At 38.2% G+C, this 20,008-nt stretch overlaps 1 protein-coding gene across 8 annotated transcripts in view; it reads left to right on the forward strand.

Annotated features, from left to right (window-relative positions):
- OSBPL8 (oxysterol binding protein like 8) overlaps positions 1–20,008 on the forward strand; it is an 89,350-nt gene that overhangs the window by 40,688 nt on the left and 28,654 nt on the right. For 6 of the 8 annotated variants that reach the window (XM_071423381.1, XM_071423382.1, XM_071423386.1 and 3 more), the window contains 2 exons: positions 15,839–15,906; positions 19,247–19,327. In XM_071423381.1, the coding sequence (XP_071279482.1) occupies positions 15,839–15,906; positions 19,247–19,327 (149 nt within the window). Of the gene's footprint in view, positions 1–9,894; positions 10,138–15,838; positions 15,907–19,246; positions 19,328–20,008 lie in introns of all 8 variants that reach the window. The other 2 variants (XM_071423383.1, XM_071423384.1) reach the window with 1 other exon arrangement.

A 20,008-nucleotide genomic window follows, 5' to 3' on the forward strand; every position in this document is an offset into this window, starting at 1 on the left:
AGACAAGAAAAGAAACTTTGAAACAAAGACAGTTGTTACTGGGCTGAATCTGGTAGTATTTTAGTGTATTTTAAAGTTATTATGGTAGTATTTTTGGTACTACACAGAGCTAGCTCGGATATATTTTCTAATTCCTGGTGTTATCACACTGGAACAGTACTTGGTGTCCTCTGGCTTATGTCTAGTTTAGTCTGGAAATATTTTCTGTATAATATCAATAAAACTTGTTTGTAATTTTTATTATGTTGAAAGAACTTGTGGTTATTTTCTCTCTATATTGTGTTGTATCCTTTACTAGATAGATGCTGGTGTTATGTAAGTGTATTTGAATATTCTAATAAACTCTTCCTTTTAATATTGATGTTCCCACTAAGTTATAAAGTCAAACTGTAGTGTTCTTCAGGATTTTCATTCATAGGAAAATGATTAAAATGGGCTTGAAAAGTACTTGATTGTCCTACATCAAGCTCCTTGCAGATAGTAAAGTTTTCTCTCCAGATCTTTTTTTTCTTCTGAATATTTCAGGGCTTATATAAGTGAATTTAAGCCAGTTAAATGTATTTGTGCCTTTTTTAGCATCAATCATTACTGACTTAGTTTTCCAGGAGCACTACTAGATATAAGGCTGTACTTTCATGAGACAAGAAATTTGGCTTGCATTCAATTTTAGTAGAGAAATGGTACCATGTGGGCTAGGTTTCAGCAACCCACAATTACTGTCTTACAGCCTATCTACAGCTTGGGAGCTGATTTTTTTTGCGTGGGTTGACCAGCATTTAAAGATCAGGTGAATATTCAATGGCAGTTATTCCTATGGGAAAATTACAGTGCTGGCAAAAATCTGAGCTTATTACATTGGAGAAAAAGAGATGTAGTGGAAGCCTGAAAAATATGAAGTAGAACAGAGCTTAATATGATGGAGTGAGGCTGTTGTAACTGAAATCCAGTTAACCAAGGTCTTTACAATCTGCCTATGGGATGGTATAATGACATAGGGAATGTTTAGATACAGAATTTGAAGGCATTTACAAGGAACTAAATGGAAATACTTTTAGTCATTGACAACTGAAGTCATCCTTAGGAGATGAGTAATGTAAATAAACAATTCAGTATCATGCTAGGCACAGAATAACAGAGAATCAAAACAGAAAATGTATTATACCATCTACAAAGAACTGATTAAATATATCTAAGGGAGAACTGTGACACAGGTAAGTGTCACAGTTACCTTATCTTTTGCTGCTGGGCAGTTGGATGTTGTGCAATGCTATTTGACCACTTTTACCTAGGCTGCTTCTGCCTGAATAAAAAGCACCTGTGTTGCAAGGCCACTTAGGCATAGAACTTGTAGCTCAAAACCAGGTGAGTCAGAATGAAACAAAGCCTGTGATGGGGCAGTCTCTGGAACAACCAGCACTAACTTTGGTGTTAATGTGGAAGCCACCACAGTGGCTGTCCAGCAGCTGTCTAGGGATAGACATGCTCAGTGACTGTTGTTTGGAAAAGCTACTGTAGCAAGCTTAATTTGTGTCATCTGCTTGTGTTTTAGGTAAGATCCTAATGACAAGAATTACAAATATGGTTAAAACTACATGAGTCTTAATGCAAGGGAAGGGAGGTGAACATTTAACATCAGTTTGAGTTACCTCTTATTTGGAACAAAAAGAACCATGTAATATGTCAATGTAAAGTTATAAGTGGTATGTATTTTATAATTTTAGGTGCTGCTGTGTATAAGTATTTGGTTTTCATTTCTGCCAACAGCTCTGGATTTCAGAAAGTATCTATTTTCCTGTACTATTTTCCTGTACTTGGTTTCTTAGTTTAAGACATGTCTTCCTCCTCCCTCACTCCTGTCGCTCTTGTGAGATTGAGCAGAGTATGTTGTCTGAGACACAGATGGAGGTCTTCTTCTTGGAGTCCAATACAGATTTATTTTATAAATGTAGAGTGCAATTTGATCTGGTAGCATTGTCTAGTGGTTGCTCAGCAAAAGTCTATTTAAAATGTCACTGCTCTATGTACTCTTTGCACTGGTTTACAAAATATTTTCAAGATCCTTGAAGTTACACTGTTTTTTATTCTGAGGCTGAAGTAGCTTACCTGTGAGGCTACAGACTTGCATGTGTAGGTGTGGAGGTCACACTCACTTCCATAGGAAGCTTTAGCAAGGTTGTTTGATGGAAATGTGTTAAAATAAGGGATGGTGGAGATTTTTCCAGTATGATTTTAACATATGTAGAAAGTTTAGAATTTTAGTGGCCAAACACTAACTTGGCCATATATAGCATTGATCCTGAGATGGGGTTTTAATTTTAATTTTTGTGTATTTTATTTATTCCTGCCTTGTCCATCAAGTAGTTAACTGGAGCATCAGAATAGACTAGTCCTGATCATAATGCTACAACTAATGGGTCTTGAACAGACTAATGGTTATACTATGGTTTTTTGCTCAATATTTTATTTAGACTTGTCAGACTTGGAGTAGGACCTAAATAATTCAGTAGCTTTTTGATGGAAACTTGAATGATTTTAGGAAGTTACTTTATCTGTGAAGCTTTGCTTATGTTTGTGGCATAGTGTGTCTTTAGGCCCCAGTGGGCAGCATGGCCCTTCCAACTCACCAAGACTGTATTTTTTTAAGTATAGTCATAGAGATGTTGTACTGCTAAATCATCTCTCAGTTCTAGCAGCTGACACACATATAGTGTGGTGCTAATTTAGCTCATATTCTGTGTTTGCATTCAGTGGTTAAAAATGTTATTAACTATTAATGAACAAACAAGTAAACTTTTATTGAACTTACTTTTGGCATGTTTTCTTTTTTAACCTAGCATGTGACCATAAGGAATAATTGACAAAATTATTTTATTGCAGTTGAAAAATTAACTTTAAAAATACCAAGTACAAGACTGCATTTTCAAAAGTTGTAGAGCAGAACTCTGCTTGCTGATGTCCTCTGTTTATGTCAAATTATCCCTGGTAAATTGAATTCTTGTAAATCTTATTAACTCAAGCATACTGATTTATTTCTTTGATAAAATGAATTAATGCAGAAATAGCAATCACATAAAAACTATTTAAAAAGTCAGCAGTCTCCTTATAAATGATTAATAATGTTTTTAACTTACCAATATTTTCTTAAAACATATTTCAAACTTTTTATGAAGACGTCACAGATGCTTAAATAGCAATATTTGTGGTAAATAGAGAAATCTAGTAATAGAATGTTTGAAAATGTCAGACTTTTCTGTATTTTTCTTGTCTTTATTTAAAACACCAGTAAGATGCATATGAGGTGGGATGTGTGTCCCCAGAAGGAGCCTGACAGGAGATAAGAAACAGGATCTGCCTTTCTTTTCCAGCATAGCAGTAGTAGTTAATTAAGTAGTTGTTAATTCAATTTGCAATGCAATTAAAAATATATTGTGTTACATGACTGAGAATCAGAGGTGGTTTAGGTGCAGGGAGGAGGGTTGACAGTAGAAACAAAATGATATCTGCTAGTGGTGATGATGATGATCACCATGAACTGGAAGGAAGTGAAGGTGATTTTGGGGAAGAGTGAGGGCATTTTTGGCTGTGCTGAACTTGTCCTTTAAACAGCTCCAGAGGAAACATTTAAAGGATATTCCAGTGCTAGGATTTTAATCCACAGGGTGCTGCATTTTTGGAGAAAACTATTTTTGTATGTGACAGAAGGTGGAAAGCAAAGAACAGGCATTTTCAAGAAGTAGGTCCTAAAGAACAGTTATTAGCTGTTGAAGGGATGAAATGCCTTTGGAGCTTTAATGACCCAGAAAATATCCAACTCAGATGTTACTGACTGTGTACCCAAGGCAACTAACAAGTTAAAGCTGATTTGTTCTTGACCTGTGCAACTTGCAGCTTTAAAAAAACCATTTGTTTCAGTTGTTCGGCTCAGTTGACAGCAGGAACAGTTTGTTTCACTGGGCAGTAACAAAGGTCTTGGAGCTCCTGACTGGTCATCTCTGTTCTGGGTTCCTGGTGGTCAAGAAGCCCTGGAGATACAGCAAAGCATCTCCTCTTAACCAGCTGTCAGTGGAAGACAAATTACTGTGGACCAGTAGAAGGAAAGATGCAGCCCTGTGACAGTGAACTGGAAGCCTTTTCGAAGTGTTAGCACCTCCACCTAAGACAGTCACTTGGCTGTGGTGCTCTGGGCACATTTCTGCCAAGGGTTCTTTCATATGGATGCATGAGGCTGAAGCCACAGCAGTGGGGAACTGCCTTGGAGCAGGGGAGAGAAATCCCACTGCCCATAATTACAGCAGATGGATGCATTGAGCACAGGTGAGGCTGGAACTCCACTGGGAGTTGATCACTGCTAAAATGCCAGTTTGGGCTGGTATTTTTTTTTTTTCAACTAGTGCTTTCAGTGTGTTAGTAATTCTTTTTGATAAGAGTATTTGGCTTGCAAATGGCAAAATTTTGCCAATGAATCTGGTTCCACACCAAGCTGTTTCCTGGATAGTTGGGCTACATTTTATATTCAATAGTGATTTCTGTTTTTCTTCTTACCTTTCCTATGTGTTTACTTTCTACATGTAGGCAGACTTAGTCATGGAGTAACTTCATGCAGTCTCCTCTTTCCCTTCACTGTGTCTGTTCTTTGAATAAAGAAGCTGAAGAATGGCTAAATAACTCACTATCTTGATACAATAAGAACCAATTTATTGCTAAGCATGTCATCCTTTGTTACTTCACTTCATAGTCCCATCACTCTGTCTCATTGTCTCACGGCTAAAGAAGAACTGTTCAAGTTCTACTTGAGGCTCTCCAAAAACCTTTTTTTTGATACTTCAGTATTAACAGTAAGTTTTGCTTCTGAAGTAAGGCACCTTCTCTGCAGAGTAAATGCATTTAATGTCTTAGAAAAATGTTAAGACTTTTGCTTTCTCCTGCCACATAAGAATTCTTTCTAAAACCATGCAAACCCTCATGCTTGAAGACTCTTAGTCTTTCTTGTATTATTAGGAGGCATTTTAATTTGTCTTGCATTGCTTTTGATGATGAGGAAGTATTTGTAATCAGCAGTGTGTGGGAGCCATGGGCACTGGTTGTTCTTTGGGTGGTACTGGATTAATGCCTGTTAGTCCTGCTGCAGGGTCCTGAGCCTAGGGACACAGGTGGTCACTTTTCAGTTTTTCAACAGTGTGGAAGTGAAGCCTCAGTTCCACAAAACTGGGTAACCTATTTGGAGTAGCTTTAGTGATGCTTGTCTTAAATGGGATGTGAGTGAGGCTCTGGTCACTCACATCCCAGGAGGGATGGAGCTTGAGCCCTAAATAATCTGATCTTAGTCTGTGTTATAAAACCAAATTTCTTGTAAAATGTTTTAAGTTCTGCTGTGTGTGGTTACATCACCTTGACCTCCTGCTTTCTTACTGCCATGCGTACTCTGGCGCATTCCTCTCTGCAAGTCATTGTGTTTATTAGACTTGCCATTTCTGAAATGCTACTCCACCCAGTATTTGTGGCTTGGGTAAATTGCATATTCTGCTTTCTGTGTGGGTTATAGCTTTATGCAAGTGTGGTACTGGGTTTAAAAGGCACAGCAGTGATTGATGTGAAACATCTCAAGCAAGTTCTCTTTCTTCATGACAGTCTCCGCAGGACTGGCCTACCTGAACCTGAGTCATGACTTTGAGAATTTCGTAAGGGCTGAGAGGACAATGTTGAAACCTGAGCAGTGAGCAAAGCTATTTACTCCGTGTGGGAGGAGCTGAGCAGGCTGTTAGCAAGTGAGGAGGTGCAGCCAAGTACAGTTGGCAGCAGTGCTGGGGAGTCTTGGTGGTCATTGATCACCACTCTCAGGCTTGCCTCTGGAATTACTCCTCAGCTAAACTGCACTGGACTTGGAAATACCAGAGAACAGAAGAATATTTGGTGAAAGAAATTTGCCTCTCTCAACTACTCTCCAACTTGTAGCCTCATGGTTTAGGTATAATTTTTTTCTGAATCAAATATCAGTGCAGAAGGCAAGTATATCTTTAATACCCTTTTTATTAAATAGGAAAAAACCTGCTTTTACTTCAAATCCACATGTGAAAATCAATTGTTAGATAAAACCTTCATAGGTATGATTGTCTACCCGTTTTCTTTTTCTGTTTTCTGCATGCCGCAAAATAATTCTCTACTGCATGTAGAGAATTATTTATGACCTTTTCATGGACTGGGGGGAGAATTCCACTGGAAAAGGTAGTAATGTTGAAATGTCAGGGAAAATTGCTGTCAAAATTGCAGGGCAAGTCTGAAAAGCTTCTGCCTTCCTCTACTACACCAAGTTTTCCTTTCTCTTTCTTTTCTCTCTAGCTTTCACAGAGTTTGGTTTTAAGAAGATTTTAGCTTTTCCTTGGGTACCTGTAAGGGGAAAAGGATTTTTTGTCTACTTTCCATCACTATCCATAGTTTTACAACTTACTGTATTACTGCATCAATATTAGTTTTTAGAATGTGTTAGTTATTCTAAACTTCTAAAATCTCTATAAAAAGGATTATTATAGTGAAAATTCCTTATTTGGGTAGTCCAGATAGATTTGATTTGAGTTCAATTTCATTGAATTGTTGCCTTTACAATTTAGAGAGGTCTTTTTTGTTAAGACTGTGGTTTTTTTCAGCTGTAAATATTTTTCCATTGGAGAAATGTTTTAAAACTAAAACCATACTTTGTCAAAAGTCTTCACAAGTTGTCAGAACTCCACATATCTTCTATATGACTTTGTACAATGAGATTTTACATTTTGCTCCAGGCAATATCCTGGAAGAATGTCTTAAGCACAGGATTAGGATTGGTTTTTCAGCCAGCATTTACTATTTACTGTTGAAGAAGTCCTGATTCAATATATAATGGGAGAAATGCATTCTGTCCTACAGAAAAATATATGCATTAAATAAGTTTTGCTCCTCTAAAGAGATTGGCTGAGAATGGATTCTTGTGCTCCCTCCTGCCCCAAAATATATGAACTAAATATTTCAGTTATGTAGGGGTTTTTGTGTTCTTACTGATACAGGTGTTTTATAAAACAGAAAATCCGGGAAACTTTTTGTCTATTTCAGTGGCATACTTAGTCTAGTGTATCCTATGGAGCCTGAAACTTCTGTTATGAAAAAGCTCATATATATTCATGCACCTGATGCCTTTAAGCTAAAGTGCAGATACCTCCCTGTTTATGCAGGCTTTTCTAGCATGTCTGACTTATGCAGTTGGACTTGGTTGTAGTTCTATTTGTGAGTATCTGAAACTGTGCAAATTTCTAAGCTGTGTATGAGAGTGCATTTTCAAAGTATATCAATTCTTAACGCACTCAAAACTAATATCAAAAGGACAGAAAGCTGCCTGGGATGTCTAAGATCACAAAGTTTGATTTCATCAGTAGATGGACCTATTCTGTCCCGAGTTTATTTTCAGGAAGGAGAGAGGAAGAAAAAGCATTTATGGGATGTTTTGGTCTTTGTGGGGGGGAGGGGTGAAGCGATAAAAGAAGAAGCCTAAATTAGATTTTTTCTTTTTCTCCTCTGTTGTAGTGGTGAGACAGAGTCCTATTTTGATAAAAGACTCAGAGCCTGCCTCTCCTGTGTTGCTGTTGAGTTAAAGCAGAAGGTGCTTAGAATACCTGGATAACAGCTTCTTTGACTGGAGAGAGCCTCAGAGAGGGGAAATGTAACATTATCTGTATTGAAATCCTTAATTTTATCTACCCAAAGAGTTCAGTTTCAGTTCTAAATGGAGAAAAGGGCATAGGAAGGAGAAAGAGGTATTTTAATCTGTTCCTGTTTACAGTTTGACTACATGAGCAGTGTCAAGGGACTTGAGAGGGCATGGAGAGAAGTAAGGGAAAGGCCTTCATGATTATGTTGTTTCCTGAAAGCCCTGCAAACGCAGCTGCTCCTTAAGAACGTGAACAGAAAGTGGCAGAGAAGACTGAGCTGTGAAACAAGCTGGTGGGCTGGCAGGTAGGGCCCAGGGCTGGAGGCAGGTGTCTGATGGAGGAGCCTCCCCCCTTGCAGTCTGTGTGACCCAGCCATTCCAGAACGAGAGAGACATGGACACGGCTGGATACCGGTGTCAGCAGAGTGCTCTGGGCAGGGTCACAGCCCCGACTCTGAAAGAGGAGATAACAGCCCCATTAACTGAGCAAGGTAGGTCTGTAATGAGAGGATACAGTTCCTCCTGTGTGTAAGAGGAGTTCTACTGCGGCTTTCTCTTGATTTCAGTTGGAAAAAAAAGAAAATGCATATTATGAATAGATTTGAACCAAGGTATTTGGTCTGTTTTGTAGTTAGGACAGATTTGGAGAGGTGATATGGAGCTGTGTTTATTAAAGCAAAACCAAAACAAAACCAAATAGAAAAAAAGCTGGTGTTCTCCCTCCTTGCATTTCCTCATTGCCCTGCCACTCCACTCCTTTAGTTTCTTTAGCTGCTTTTTCTGTTGCTTCTGGGACATCTTGAAACAAGGACTGTTTCAGCTGAAGAAAGTGTGAGACACAGGATTGGATAAATGGAGACAGGCCTGAATACATGATGCTTACCCAGTTTTTCCTATTCCTTGTGCTTAAGTTAATTGTGTTTTTCATATAGCATATAGTGGTTTCTATTGATGGCTATCTGTGCCTCATCTTTGCTTTTTCTGATACATCTTTTTACCTTGACTGATACATCTTTTTACCTTAACTTCCCAAGTTAAGGTAAATTAACTACCTTAACTTAAGGTAGTTAAGGGGGAAGTTAACTACACTTCTTTGTATAAGGCCATAGAGTAAGTAGTATTATTTGAGGGTTAATCGTGTTCATGCTGCTATTGGTTTAATTTATGGCATGTGATTCACATTGTAAGAAAAGGAGAGGATGGAATAAGGTAAGAATTCAAGTTCTTATTTTCAAGGCAGTTCTTGGTGTCCTATTGTCCTGGTTTTTAGTAGAGAAGGTTTCAAAACCTGTTTTGTCAGAAGTAAAGTTTGATGGGGAAAATGGGACCAGCAGAGAAACACCAAATGGGAAGGAAGTTCCACATTTGCAAGAGGGTGGCTGTGCACACCAGTCCTTGCAGCAAAGAGGCTGCTGATGTAACAGTGGGTGAAAGTGGTTAGGGAGAGATTATTTGACTTCATTATGGTAGCTGCCAGCAGGAGAAGTTTGGATCAGCAGATTTCTAGTCTTGAATCACAGTTTACTGGAATCCTTTTTGTGTTTAAAATTTAAGCTGGCCCATTTAAGTGTTTTATTCATTGAATAAAATATTTGGGGCATTAATAATAAAAAGCCTTTTTTGTGGAGATTATTTAGGACAGCTCTTCTGTGAGTCAGGCTGGTTTGTTTTAAAAATATGGGAGAGTTTCAAGAAGAAAAAGCAATTGCATCACCTTTTAAAGAAAAATAGAGAAATGAAGATGTAGAGGCTATGGCAGTCAGTTGACAAAAACTAGTTAGGTGAGTGCCTGAACAGGAAAGTTCAACTTGGCTGTGTAATGCAATGATTGACTCCCTTTTCTCATTCCCATAGTGTACCACAATATCAAACAGGGAAGCCACAAAGCTCATGAGTTATCCTTCGTGCAGTATAAATTTGGGACATGAAAGACTAACAGGAACTCAATTTAAGGATTCCTTAAAACTTAGATACCATTTTTATGTACTTAGAAATGAGTAGGACTAAAACTGAGAGGTAAAAAATAAGATGTGGTGTGTTTCCCAGGAAAAAGGAGCTGAAGCAAAGGCATTCCACTTTAAGCATCGTAAGAGCTTTGATGAGAGGAGTATAGTGTTGCTTGGCTTGCTGCTGATTTGGCAGCCTCTGTCTCTTCACTGCATTTTTCATGTGCGCCCTTCGTTTGTTTCTTTTTTTTTCCTCTTTTGTATCTTACTCATCAGAATGTGAGGTAAAAGGCTGCTACTGCAACACTCTTGCTCCAAGCAGCTTATGCTAACCAGCTTTCACAGAGAACATAATCCTTACACAAACACCTTAACTCATGAAGGAAGAAGGTCCAGTGCGACGTAGGTTTTCTTCATGTGCTGGGATTTCATCTGTGTTTTCTCCAAGAGCTGATGGCCGAAAGCTCGTCCGGAACGCTTCATTTGGTGGATATAACGAGCTCGCTCCTGCTTTACCAGGTTTGTTTTGGTCTTGCATTTCTTAAAATGTACAGAAGCGAATCTAATTTCTGCCTCAAATTTTCATGCTTGAATGAAAGTAATGTACTGAGATGTGGGTAGAAATCAGAAAGAGTATTGCTTGTATGCAGTTTGATAGCAGCTCTTTGTAGTGGCAGGATTTGCAGACAGGGAAATGAGTAAGTTTGCTTTCACACTGCCACAAATATAACTTCAAAATACATTGGTGTGTTTGAGACTGACTGGAATGTTTGTTTTGGTTGTTTGGGCTTTTAGGACTGAGGTTCTGTGATGTGGTTTATAAATGCCTTCCTTTCTTGTACTTTCCACTGCTGTTTCCACTGCTACCCCCCCCTCCCCCACCAATGGATCTCCTTTAAAATTGTAAGGTACAGCAGAAGGTTTATATTTAGCTGTAACTACTGGAAAATCTGCAGGGTGGTCATCAGTGATTTGACATAAAATGACAAGATAGAAAATGAGGGCTAAAAACATAGCTTTGGTAAACTCTGTAGTGTAAGATTTTGAAAACTTAAAACCTCTGAAAGGGCTTTAATCTCCTTTTGTGCAGATTTGTTGTTTCCTGAAAATCAGTACTGGAATATTGCAATGAATTTGTAGATCATTGCATGTCATTGTTCATAATGTGCCCATTGTTCATAACCTTCTGACGTAGGTACCTGAATTTCAGCAGTTTATTTCAGAAAGCCTCAGTGCTTGAAAATGTGTTACAAGGTCACCCATTCCTGAAGGGGGACATAGTACAATCTGTGCATTCTTTCCAGAATTGCTCTGGATGCGTGAGTTGTCTTGTGCATGCGCAGAGATGCACTTTATTGTGTAGTTCCACGGGGCCAGGGTGTTGGGGGGGGAAGGAAAGTGAAATAGTTTTCACTTTCTATTGCCTGCCTCCTGCAGCATGGCTCGCTGAATTTGTAAGCCGTGGTTCTGAAGCCCCAGAGCAGAGTTGGGTGCAGACCATGGGGGAGGTTGCAGACACCATGTTTTATTGAACATTTTTATCCTGGAATGTTTCCTTTCACTCTGTTTCAGGAAATGATTAGCCTTCTACCAAGAATCTAACACTGAGTTTTATTCAAGCTGCTTGCAAAATAAAAGATCTCAAAGCTTGAAAGCATGGGGTTGGCAACTAGACAGGTGCTTCCTACCTTTAAAAGAAGTATGTGTAGTCTGGTAATTAGTGGGAAAAAAGGAGTCTCGTTTTGTATTTGCTTCCTTTCTGTATAGAATTCTGCAGCTAAAGCTGATCACTGTTCATAAGGAGACAGTGAATGAGTACTTAAAATGCAGAACAAATGGCAAGTGGTTTTTAATGAAAAAATTCAAGTGTGTACATAGAATTAAAAAATGCTTGCTCTTTTGGACTTTTGCATATATCTCTGAAGAGTTTCAATATTCCTAATATGCTTAATGAACATAGTTTTTCAGACTGGTTTAGGCAAAGAGTAATTGTCTGTTTAAAATATACTCATGTATAGTTACAGTGATGACAGTCTTTGGTTATTCTTTTTATTTTGTGGTGTTTACGAAAGAAAACACTACTGTTAGAAAATATATAAAAGGACTTTGCTTACTTTTCTGATTACTTTGCTTTCAAAGTCCATGGAGAAATCTGAATTAGTTAATATGGGATTGTACTCTTAAATTGTCAATAAGCTTTTGACAGTCAGTCAGTTAAAAAGACTATGGTTCCCTGTGTTCAATTCTTTAAAAAGATTTTTCCTTTTTTTCTGATGTGTTTATTATATAGCACCAGTATTGATAATCCCCACTAAGTACAGCTCATGGTTCTTCCAGAAGCATTTTCCAGCTGAAGTATTTGTTCTTCAAAACTGCACATGCACACCAGTAATCACATCAGGCTGTTCCTTTCTTTTCACTTGGAAGTCAGTAACACTGTTGCTTGGATTGCTATTTGTGATCTTTTCATGCATTGCATTGCTTTTCTGCTTTTTTTTCTGCATGCTTGAAGAAGAGCCTCCAGTGGATAGTGATTATTTCTTTTATGAATAAAATAGATCTGACATTAAAAAGTAACATGCTTATTTTCTGATGTATTTTTCTCATGTATCATAATTGCAGATGGCATTTATTGAGAGGCACAAAGCCAATATTCGAGATGTAAGAGTTATGTGGTTGTTTTTGATTTTTCCCTTCCTTCAAAATTGACTGAAGGGACAGATTGTGTGTGCAACTTCAAAAAGTATATGTTATGCTTGAAAATTGAAATCTATTATCTGGACAGGTTTGGGTTTTTTTGAAACTGTACCCTGCCACAGTCTTAATCCTAAATAGTCTTTAATTTTACAGTGTATATCGCCTCGTTTTTGTCAACAGTGTTTTGAAGATTTTTTTTTTTGTTTTGTTTTGTAGGGTTTTTTTGGTGTTTTTTGTTGTTGTTTTTGACTACATAATCTGTCTCAATCTCTAAAGCAGCACTGTTTGATTTTGTTTCATTGATATCTTGTATGCAAGGGTTGTGGTTCCTCTGTCAGGCTCTTAAATCTCTCTGAAAGCTCCTAATGAGTTTTAATGTAGATTTTCACCTGCAAGTTTTGGAAGAGCATGTTGAGTGCTCACAGTAGGAATGCACTAATGGACAGTTTGCCTTGGCTTCTGAGGTCATACCATGAACTGTGGCTGACTGCAGTGGCATTGGGATCAGCTTTCAGAGCCCATGGCACCTGAGCTGCTACGATAAGGAAGGTCACACTGGGGGAAGGCCTGTTAAGGTGTAGTGTTGCTTTGAACGCAATCGCTGATGCTGAGAACTGCTGTAGAGAGCACAGCAGTGGTGCTCCTAACTCTAAAAGATTGCTTTCAGGATTGTATGTAGAAAATGATACATAAATTCAAAGGATTCAGTAAAGAGGAAATTACAGAAAGGGACTGTCTTCAACACATGAATTTCTACATTGTCAAATGTGGCCTCAGGTTATTTTGTTAAGGAGCTGCTGATTGAGTTACAAGGTGGGAATAAATATTAGGTCTAAAATATTAGGCCCAAAACCACTGCTGATAAATATTGAAAAACTTGAAACACTTTATTATACCCTGCTTCTAGCCTCTTTTGCTCTGGCAGTCTCTGCTCCAGACAACTGTCTGTGTTATGAGCTTGTCCCTCTACACAGAGGCAGGTCACCAGTAGGATGGTGGGGGATGCAAAGCTGGATGACTGGGTTTCCTCACAGACCAGGACTGGGGCAGTGCAAGGTGTTCCAGGAGGTGCAGCACCCTGACTTGGCTTTGCTAACCCCTGAGAGAGCCCTTTTCTGTGCTGTGGGTGAGGAGGGGAGCAGTCTGTGTGGTGGGTAAGTTCCTGAATCAGCTGGCACGCACACCTCTGCAGCTCGAGACACTGAAAGCAAGGTGGTGCAATTCATGGAAATGCAACTGAGCTTTTTCTTTTCTTCTTGGTGGTACTGATGCAACGTTTATTTGTGAAAATAAAAAATGTATGTCTGTTGGATAGCAGTGTAAGAAGTCCATAAAATTGTTGTGCTTCAGAAAGCAAGCTTGGAATTACAGCTTCTCTTCTGTAAGAAAAATCCTGACTTAGCACTTCCTTGCTGATTCTTCCTCACTGAGGTTTCTGTATATTCTGAACTTCCCAAAAATGGGAAAGTCATTAGAAAATGCCTGCATTGCATTTTCAGTGGGATTTGATTCCTTTTTTTGGGGCACTGGATGAGGAGAAAGTCTCTGCTATGGTTCTGTTGTGTGTCTGTGGCGTCAAATCCAGTAACTTTTAAGTAAACCAAGGCAAGAGTAGCCTTTGAGGCTTTAAACAACCTTGTTTCATGCCTGATAACTAGTGCTGTAGAAAATGTGCTTTTGCATATGGGATTACCTAGAAAATGTAGCTTCTGGTGTCTAGTTTGTTAATTCCCTAGTACTACAAATCTTCTACCTGTCAAGGTACTCCTTTCCTGTTGTCAAATGGTCTCCTATGTTACAGTTTTCATTTGCTGCACAAGTCTATTGCAGGTGTGTTGGAAGAATTTAAAAATGAAGGATTTAATGAACTATGCCCAGGTGGGGCTTCTGTAAGGATGTTAAAAAGTTGTTTGTAAAGGCATGTAGAGCTTCCTTTCTGTGAACGTAAAATGGGATATTGTACTGCAGTATATAATTTTTAAAATCTGGTCTTACAAAGGAATATCTGCACAAAGTAACAAATATAAAGGGAGAAAAATCCCCAAAAGACTGATTACCAGACCAAAATCAAGAGGAATCTTAATATTTTTCATGTAACCTGGAGATCAGCCTAATGCCCCTTTAACTCCATGAATCTTCCTGGGATGTGTAATTGTGACAAATGAATCAGTTCTGTCTTAGAGTTTCTAGGTATTATAAGTTGTGGAAGGCTGAAGATAATGATAACAAAAAAAAAGAATTCCTACTATGGACAAGCTACCCAACACTGCTACAAAAAGTTAAAAATTCTTTCAAAGCTCATAGTTTCCCTTCACATACACACATTCCCCCAAAAAATGTGAAACCAAGGAGTTTCTCTGGTAAGTGTTCTCATTTCAGGGATCAGAAGACCTGTTTCTGTTTCGAAGTCAGGACCATGCCCAGAGGGATGCTCCAAAGCACTGGTGGTGTCCACGGTGCAGTGTGCCTGCAGGTGCCATGTCTGGTGCCATGTCCATGGGTGCAGGGTGTCCCTGCTGGTGCAGTGCCCTCTCACAGGCACAGCTCTTGGACACCCCTGTGCCAGGCTTCTCAGCTGCCTGGCCTGTTCTGAAATCCATGCCTGAATTCACAGTCTCATCTGCCTCCTCTTCAGGGGGTGTCTAAAAGATGGCATGCTGACTTACTTAGATAAATGCATTGTGCAATTTGGTTTTTCCCTGTTTATAAAAGCTTTATGCTGCCACCACTCTCTTCAAATTAAATTGATCAATGAGTGTGATGTCTTGTAAGCACAGGAGGCAATTTTTCTGTGAGAGGGTGCCAGGTTCTCAGTATATGTTCTGTGGCACAGAGCAGCTGTGTGGCAGCACCCATACCAGTTGTGTCCTTGTTTTCCACTGTCACACAGACACTAACTTACTCTGCTTTCTGGATACTGGGGAAGTGTGGGGTTTGTCACAGAAGAGAAACATGGGATTTTGACAACTGTTTTAATAAAAGGCCTTGTAGTTATGCTTCTGAGTGTCCAAGTTGAAAGTACAAATTCAAGGCTAATGTAAAGAACTTTTCCCATTGTCTTGCAAAAAAATCCTGACTGGTGATTTTAATCAGATTTGCTGTCATGTAGGTGGTATTTAACAATTATCTAGCTACAGAAAGGTTCAGAAATGAGCAAACAAAAAAAGGCTTGATTTAGTACTGTTCTCTGTGCCTGCATGTATGCAGGTAGGGTAGAATGAGATAATAAAAGGACAAAAGTTGGCATGTTTTATTTAAATTTCATCAGGTTATTGGATCAGGTACAGCATTATCCAAATACAGTGCACTGTTCTTGCCTCTTAGTGGCAAGTATTAAATTAGTGCATATGATAGTAGCTGATATGTTTTCAACTGATGAGATAGATTGGTATGTATATACTATTTGAAAATCTGATTTACTTGTACTTTTTTAACACATTGGCAAATTTATTTCAAAAGCTGGTTCCTATAAATTTTATTAATGAATTTAAATCATTTGCAACAATGCTGTTTTTTCTTTAAGGTTCTGACAAAGGGAAGGACGATGCGTCGCAAAAAGACGATGCAGCATATTCTATGTCAAAAAGCAAGGTAAGGAACACAACCTCCTAACCTGTCTTAAAAATTTTGGTGTGTAAAGAAGCTACACATTTTTAATTAAGGTCAAATGTATTTAACTTTTGTTGTAGATAATCTTGAAGATTACTCTTCAGATTCAACAATAGATAAAGATTAAAGGGAATCTCTTAATATAGTTCCCAGGATGACGTCACATCCAAATCTGTGGTTCAAAGTAGTGGAAACTAAATATGAAGTCTTCTTGTGGGTGTCTTGGAGTGGGATATTGCCTTGCCAAAGAGTTTAAAGGCTCTAACTTACCCAGCTATGTGGTTTTCTATTTTCTGGTTGGATATTTACTGTCTTTTTCAAGAGGCAAATATGGTAACAGGCACTTAAACAGATTGTTGGGGTGCAGCAGATTGCTGGGTTGCTCTGGAAGGTGACAGCTAGCTCTCAGGGAAAAGGGGGAAATTCTTGCTTTTTGCTGCTTTTGCACACAGCCGTTGCCACAGCACTCTGTCCTGGGCACAGCAGCCACACCCCTTGGAGAGAGGGATTGCACTCGAGGTCTTGACACAAATTTTTCTATGGTATTTGATATATCAGAGCCATAAAGACAAACATTACAAAGATACTGAAAGAAAATGAAGAGGCTTAAAGATTATAGTAGCATTTCCAGGCTTAAATGGTGTCATTGAAATTGCAATGGGATAAGCAGTTTGGTGTCTGTAGAGGATGCTGCAGTTTTGTGGTGTGTAGCTAAGCATTTCAAACTGTTGGTGTCTTACATGTGACTTGGAATCACAAAACTTTGAATCTTTTTGTTTTACTGCATTCTAGAGCCTCACTTGTCAGAAATATCAAGGAAGCATACATCCCCATCCAGCTTTCTTGTGATCAAAATATTTATATTGGTCCAGAAACCTCCAAATCAGTTTGACTTGGAAATCAAGTTAATAAGATCTCTTTGACTTGGATTTATTCCAGACTCTCAAGAATCATATACCTTTGACTATCCAATTCCCTTTTCCTCTCCCTTATACTTATTTTTTCTTAGCTGTTGTCTTAACAGGATCTTAATCTTTGGGTTCTTTGCTATTACATTTTTCGTGTCTTGCTGTCAAAGATGATACCAATATTCCTATTTGTGCTAATACATGCTTTTCTTCACCCTATTTTTTTAATTGTTACATGTGTGGCTTGATTTTACTATTGGAAGTGAAATAGCAGCCCTTCTTTCTAAGGGAGAATGGAAAAGCAGTGATGGGACTTGCCTGGAATCTGCTACTGAATGTACCTTGCTGGGAGTTACAGCAGGTTCTCTTAAAGTGTTTTCTTCTAAATTTTTTATCCCATCTGCTTTGTGTGGATATAATATTGGGAAGGTTACTGGCCTAAAAATACACACACAGATCACTGACCTGTCTCATAAGATTGAACAGCTAAATGTAAACCTTTACTCAGTGTCATATTAATGAGCTTTAAAACTGAGACAATGAGAAAATTCATTTTTTAAGTAGGGAAACTTATTGGTTTGAGGCTTTTCTATGCCTTTCTATGACCTTTAGATTGCCTTTGCTTTCTGTTGGTGAGCAACTAGAATATTTATGAATGTTTTGTTTAAGTTGTTCCATTATAGCTTGCATAATGAGTTCATTAACTCTTCTTATGTGACAATGATAATCATTTTTCCCCTCTTCTGTTACTACATTTAAAGTACTGTATTTCCTTTAAATTCTAGAGAGGGGAATTTAATTTCAAGTTGTGCACTCATCTTAAAGCTAAATTTTGAGTCAAGAACATACCTTTATTACAAGATGTTTCCTGTATTTTTCCAAGATAGATACAAAAGTTAAAGAACATTTACTTATCATTAAAATAATTTTGAGCTAAAAATACTTTTTGCCAGTTATTGCACATATCTTTTTTACAGTACCTGAGTAGACTCCTGTAAAGTCTTAGTTCTGAATTAAAGATGTAAAATAGAATCCAGGTTAAATTGTTCTGTACAGATTGTGACTCTTTAGGCTTTGCTTCTTTTGTTTGAGCAGCCTGTAAGTTAAGAGAATGCTGACGTGCACTGTTTTTATTATAGCTGCAAGTTTTACTCAAAGCTTGCATATTTTTGGACTGTCAATTTATGGTATTCCAAAATACAAATTCAGTGAATAGACTTTGCACTGTTGTTTGAGATTTGAAATGTGGAACATCTTAAGGGTCACTTTTGATAAAATGTCCTTGAATTTGAATTGAATTGAATACTCAGTTTAGAATATTAAATTGTTTTGGTGGTTTGTTTTGGTTTTTTTTTTTTGACAATGCAGTAGTTTCGGGTCCATCAAGCTTATGTTTCAGGGCACAAAGAAATACAACTCTCTAATTTATCTGAAGTCTGTATTTAATGCATACCTACTCAATGTTCTCTGACCCCTGATAGGAATGGCATGAAAACTCTATCACAGACTCCTCTTAGACTCTTCTTTTTCCCCCTTTTTTTTTTTTTTCCCTAAAGAGTGCTGTTCCCAAAGTGAATATTTGGTGGCTTGAGTTCCCTTTCAGCTAGCAGGCAGCAAACCTCCAGGTGCAAACTTTGAACCTTACAAGACAAGGGGGAGAGGCGGGGGGAGCAATCATGTGCTGCTGAGGCAGCTCCTTGTCCTGCACGAACGAGACTCGGGGGTCACGAACAAACCTGGGTCTCCTTCCTGCCTGATGCCACCGTGAGCTCCTGGAAGATGACTTGCAAAGTAATCAGAGCGTGGAATTAGGGTTCAAGGAGCAGAACAAGTGCCATTAGTGGGCAGTTGTACTCTGATGATTTACAGAGCACTGAATCCTAGACTGAAGAGGCTGTGTTTTCCCTCATGAGTCACAGGGTAAGTGCCTCTATAGCAGTCTGTTTAGAGAAGCTGTCAAGTTGTGGATGAAGACAGCTGATTCTATATTCTGATTCATAAATCCTGGGAATGACTCCTGTGTTAAAACACCTGGATTCTCCTAAAATGTTCTCTCTCTGCTAAAATATTGCGTAACTATTCAAGCATGCTCTGTCTAGTAACAGTCTATATGAGCTAAATACTTGTTCTGTATGGGTCAGCTGCTTCCAAAGGAACCTCAGACTTCTTTCCCATAAAACCCTTGCAAAAAGACACTCCATTGTGTGTCCATTGTGGTGAACAGTTCATGTTACCAGTAGTGGTTTATTGGTTTGTTTGGATTTTTTTAAGGGGGAAAGCAGTAGAGAAGTGAGAGGGAATGGGAACCTTGCAAACATAATTGCACTTCAACCACTTGCTAAAATGCCAGCATAAGTAATATATTCTTGTATCTGCCATTGTCATTTATTTATTATGTGTGTTGTGAATTTCAGTCTGAATCCAAGCTTTTCAATGGCTCTGAGAAGGACATCTCTCAATCTTCAAGCAAACTTACAAAAAAAGAATCTCTCAAGGTGAATCTCTCTAGAAATTAATTTCCTCTTCAAGGACTATAAATGCATTCCTATAGTTTTTCCTTATTCTCTAATGAGAAGACAAAAATGCTAAATAATGATGAGACAGGGAATATTTAAGTATTGAAAGAAGCGGTGCTGTTGAGTTTCTTCAAATTTTACTTTATTTTTTACTTGAATAATAGCTTCTATAATGCTGTCTTTAAAATGGCACAATATTGTAGAATTACTCAGATGATAGATTATTTCAGATTGGCAGGGACCTCAGGACATCTACATGCAATGAAATGACAAATGGAATTATCAAAATAGCAATTTAAATGCATTTCTACTATCTTCTTCCCTCTATACTGTAGCAAGATCAAACTCCACTGTTTGGTAGATACCATTTCAAGAGAAACATAAAATTACTCTGCTTTAAATGAGGGTGGTACATTCCTGCAAATTTCTCCTAGGGGGGAACATAACTGGTGGATAAAGACCACAGATCAGATAATGTACCTGTATATTGGAATTTGGTTTGGTTGGGCTTTCTTCCCCTTTGATTCTAAGAGGAGCTTCAAAGTTCTCAGTTTCTAAAGAAAATTGCAGAAGAAACTGAAATTCTCTGCATCATAGCTGCTCTTGAAGTCATTGTTGACTTTGAAGTCAATACTCTGTTTTAAAGCTGTTTTTCTATAT

The sequence above is a fragment of the Agelaius tricolor genome, unplaced genomic scaffold (assembly GCF_023055355.1).
Source record: "Agelaius tricolor isolate 1412-34295 unplaced genomic scaffold, bAgeTri1.0.p SCAF_3, whole genome shotgun sequence".
NCBI classification, from domain to species: Eukaryota; Metazoa; Chordata; class Aves; order Passeriformes; family Icteridae; genus Agelaius; species Agelaius tricolor.